General features: G+C 49.3%; 1 protein-coding gene across 1 annotated transcript in view; it reads right to left on the reverse strand.

Annotated features, from left to right (window-relative positions):
* Nucleotides 1–1,925: 1,925 nt before the first annotated feature.
* The window catches only part of tmem51 (transmembrane protein 51), a 41,717-nt gene continuing 38,912 nt past the window's right edge, over nt 1,926–4,730 (reverse strand). The window contains exon 3 of the mRNA XM_033048418.1: nt 1,926–2,403. Within this exon, the coding sequence (XP_032904309.1) occupies nt 1,977–2,403 (427 nt within the window). The 3' untranslated portion in view covers nt 1,926–1,976. The remainder of the gene's footprint in view (nt 2,404–4,730) is intronic.

The following is a 4,730-nucleotide window of genomic DNA, read 5'->3' on the forward strand; positions in this document are numbered from 1 at the left end:
CCCCGTGTGCGTGCGCTAACTAAATGCACTGCTCTAGTGATGTGGATGGTGCTATGGGGATGGACAAGAAGAGAAACTAAAGCACGTTTTAGTGCTGTTCTAAAATGGCCGTGTAGTGACTTCCATCATCCCGATTCCTCTTCACGTTGAGGAGGGGGGGAAATAGGACAACGGAATAAAATGTGGACGAAGGAACTGCAGATGCTGGTATATGCTGAAGTGCTGGAGTAACTCAGCGGGTCGGGACTGAAGTCTGAAGAAGGGTCCCGAACCAAAACATCACTCAACCATTTTCTCCAGAGATGTTGCCTGGCCCGCTGAGTTACTCCAGCACTTTGCGTGTATCTGTGGAATAAAACATGGCTGGAACATTGGCCCCATGGATGGACAAAGTGGTCCGTGGGTCATTTAACCGGCCGATTATTCCTTGGAATTTAAACCGCCCCCTTCAAGAGCCGGATAGCAGAGGTGAGAGGAATGTTCACAACATCGACCCGACGAGAATCCTGGCGTCCGACACAGCCAGATCCGACACTACCCCCTCTTCTCCAAAGAGTTTGCAATGTCCCCAAGTTCAAGTGATTAGCTGGCGTCTGAAGATGCTTACAAGTTGCATGGAACCAGGGAGCTCAGTCAACATCACAATGTTTTTGCTAAAAATATACATGATCTAAACATTTCAATTCCCTCTGAAGTACGTAAATATCCACATGGCCGCTGGGCGCCAGAGCTAACTCTAACGTTTAGCAAGATCACAAAGCTACCCAGATATTCAACCACCGCCATGTTCTGCCCACAGTGTTTGGGGAACAACAACTGGTGTTGTCATTGGCTACCTGTACTGGATATTAATCATCAGTGAGACCCTACTGTGAATTTTAACGAATAATTTCAATCGTCCGATCCTGTGGGCGTGAGAGAGGGAGTGGGTGATCTTTCAAGGGAGCATCCAATCTCACAGCGTTTTCAGTGACCAGGTATTCCACTGCAAACATCATCAGGGATCCACACTTTCCAATTTGGCAAATGGACAACCACGGCAAAGAGGCAACAGCAGGTTTCTCTCTATACATCTACGGGAGCTGTTCATCTCATCTCCCCCCCCCCAAACACAAGGGGTCAATGGAATGACAAAGCCCAAATCTCTGGACATTGGCGGGCAAAAGGTCGGAGGCTGCCCGGTGAGTGAGACCGAGGACCCAGACCACAAAAGCCCCAACTCTCCTCCTGAGAGACAGGAATGTGTTCCTTGGGAAAGCATCCAGTCTGGAATTTCCCATTAATCCAAAGCTTACGGGACAAACATCGTCTAGAATTATATTAGTTATTTCTTAAGACTTCTGAATCCAAGTTGTCCCATCCATCAGTTTTGGGCCAAACTCATTAAAACAGGGGAGAAATAGTTTGTAAAGGGGAAGAATGTTTAAACAGCGGTCCCCTTCCTCACAAGTTCCTTTGACGGACGAGTCACCCGAACATTAATATCGTGCCGGAGTAACGAGTGGTGTATTGGGATGAACCCTCGGATCAATCCCGCCCCGAATCCCAGCCTGGAAATTCCGATACCTCAGGCACTGTTGAAGTGGAACCGTTTGGTTTGAATACAGGAACTGGGGGTGTGCGTTCACACACAAGCCAATCACAACCAGAGGAGATCCAGTGACAGAGAGAAACCAACGGAACCAGGAACCTTGGCTGCTCCGTGTGTCTGCAACCTGCCCCATTCAGGAGGTGATGAGATGTAAACGGCAGAGACGGGCCTGGGATGGAATGAGAGTGTGGAGTATTTAATACAGCAGTTAGCCCATTCATTCTAGAACCTTAGCTCCTGGCTGAATGTATAAATGACAGGGAGAATTGGGTCGATGGACTCGAGACTAAGCAACAGTCATCTAGGACACACCTCACACGTAAAGTATCTGGACATTGGCGGCAGGCTGGACATTGGCGGCAGTCTGGACATTGGCGGCGGCAGCTCAGGACGGCTTTGCGTTTGCAAAGCTCTTCTCCACTCCGTCCTCGTACAGAGGGGGGAGGGGGTGAGGGGCTCCAGGTTGACCACTGTATTGTTCGTGCTGCTCAGGTTGAGTCTGAACCTCTTGAGGTGGGACTTGTCGTGACAGGATCCGACGGATCTTCTTGGAGCTGAACCTGCGTCCCGTGCGAGGGGCGGGCCTGGCGCTCCGTGCCTCCGCGCTGGGGTCCGCGGTGGCGGCTGCCGGGACCTCGTTGGACGATGACGAGGGCAGGCCGACATCCACCAGCGACTCGTAGGAGGGCAGCGAGACGATGTTGGGCTCTCCTCCGCCAGAAGCGTCGGGGCTCTCCGGTGAGAGGACACCATCTCCTTGCATCACTTCATCGTACGTGGGCACAGCCAGGCGAGTTTCACCGTCCACATCTCTGCCGAGAGAGAGAGAGAAATGCCAAGGTTATCTATTGCCCAAACTGCAGGCACGGGGCAACGTGCCCTTGTGCTAAGTTGCTGCTTTAGAGAGCCACACAGCATGGAAACATTCCCCTCAACACTGATTGCCCACGCTTACCAAGATGGCTGCCCTCGCTGGAGTGTAGCACAATGAGCGGGGACCACATTGAAGCTTACTGGATAGTGAAAGGCCTGGATAGAGTGGATGTGCAGCGCATGCTTCCACCAGTGGGAGAGTCTAGGACTAGAGGCCGTAGCCTCATAATTAAAGGACATTCCTTTAGGAAGGAGATGAGGAGGAATCTCTTTAGTCAGAGGGTGGTGAATCTGTGGAATTCATTGCCACAGACAGTTGTGGAGGTCAAGTCAGTGGATATCTTTAAGGCATAGATAGATAGATTCTTGATTAGCACGGGTGTCAGGGGTTATGGGGAGAAGGCAGGAGAATGGGGTTGAGAGGGAAAGACAGATCAGCCATGATTGAATGGTGGAGTGGAATTGATGGGCCGAATGGCCTAATTCTGCTCCTATCACTTATGAACGTATGCCCCGTCGATACTAGTCCCACCTTCCCGCATTTGGCCCATATCCCTCAAAATGGCGTGTTGGCCTTTGTTGCGAGAGGATTTGAGTTTAGGAGCAAGGAAGTCCTACTGCAGTTGTACAGGGCCCTGGTGAGATTGCACCTGGAGTTTTGTGTGCAATTTTGGTCTCCGAATTTGAGGAAGGACAGCGTAGGTTCACCAGGTTATTTCCCGGGATTAACATATGATGAAAGAATGGATCGACTGGGCTTGCATTCACTGGAATTTAGAAGAATGAGAAGAGATCTTAAAGAAACACATAAAATTCTTAAAGGATTGGACAGGCTAGATCCAGGAAAAATGTTTCCGATGTTGGGGGAGTCCAGAACCAGGGGTCACACAGTTTAAGAATAAAGGGGAGGCCATTTAGGACTGAGATGAGGAAAAACGTTTTCACACAGAGAGTTGTGAATCTGTGGAATTCTGCTACAGAAGGCAGTGGAGGCCAATGCACTGGATGTTTTCAAGAGAGAGTTAGATTTAGCTCTTAGGGCTAAAGGAATCAAGGGGTGTGGGGAGAAAGCAGGAACGGGGTACTGATTTTGGATGATCAGCCATGATTATATTGAATGGCAGTGCTGGCTCAAAGGGCCGAATGGCCTACTCCTGTACCTATTTTTCTATATCTTTCTATATATCGATCGGATAAATACAGTCTCTTGCCCAGAGTCGGCTAATCGAGAACCAGAGGACATAGGTTTAAGGTGAGAAGGGGGCAGGGAAGATTGAAATGGAACCTACGAGGGGCAACTTTTATTTTTACACAAAGGTTGGTGGGTGTATGGAACGATGGTGGGTGGATGGAACAATGGTGGGTGGATGGAACGAGCTGCCGGAGGAGGTAGTTGAGGCAAGGACTATTGTGACATTTAAGAAAAATATAAACAGGTACATGGATAGGACAGGTTTAGATGGATATGGGCCACACGCGGGCAAGTGGGACTAGTGTAGATAGGGCATCGAGGTCAGCGTGGGGTAAAATATAGAAAATTGGTGCAAGAGGAGGCCATTCGGCCCTTCGAGCCAGCACCGCCATTCATTGTGATCATACACAACCACCAACCCGTGCCTGCCTTCTCCCCATATCCCTAGATTCCGCTAGCCCCCAGAGCTCTAACTAACTACCTTTTAAATTCATCCAGTGACCTGGCCTCCACTGCCCTCTGTGGCAGAGAATTCCACAAATTCACAACTCTCTGGGTGAAAAAGTTTTTTCTCACCTCAGTCTTAAATGGCCTCCCCTTTATACTAAGACTGTGGCCCCTGGTTCTGGACTCGCCCAACATTGGGAAAATGTCCAGCCCTTTTATAATTTTATATGTTTCTATAAGATCCCCCTCATCCTTCTAAACTCCAGTGAATACAAGCCTAGTCTTTTCAATCTTTCCTCATAGGACAGTCCCGCCATCCCAGGGATCAATCTCGTGAACATACGCTGCACTGCCCTCAATCACAAGGATGTCCTTCCTCAAATTAGGAGACCAAAACTGGACGCAATACTCCAGATGTGGTCTCACCAGAACCCTTCGGAGTGTTCGAGGAAGCAGGGCTGTGTTCCAGAGGGAAGGAGCTGCATTTGACAACAGCATTCATCACTATGGCAACACTCTGCAATGTTTACAATGCAATCACACCAGATAATTCACTGACGTAAAAACTACCTTCGATGGTGAAAATATGAAAGAAACTAGAAAGAAATACTGAGCGAGTCAGGCAGA

The sequence above is a fragment of the Amblyraja radiata genome, chromosome 31 (assembly GCF_010909765.2).
Source record: "Amblyraja radiata isolate CabotCenter1 chromosome 31, sAmbRad1.1.pri, whole genome shotgun sequence".
Classification (NCBI taxonomy): Eukaryota; Metazoa; Chordata; class Chondrichthyes; order Rajiformes; family Rajidae; genus Amblyraja; species Amblyraja radiata.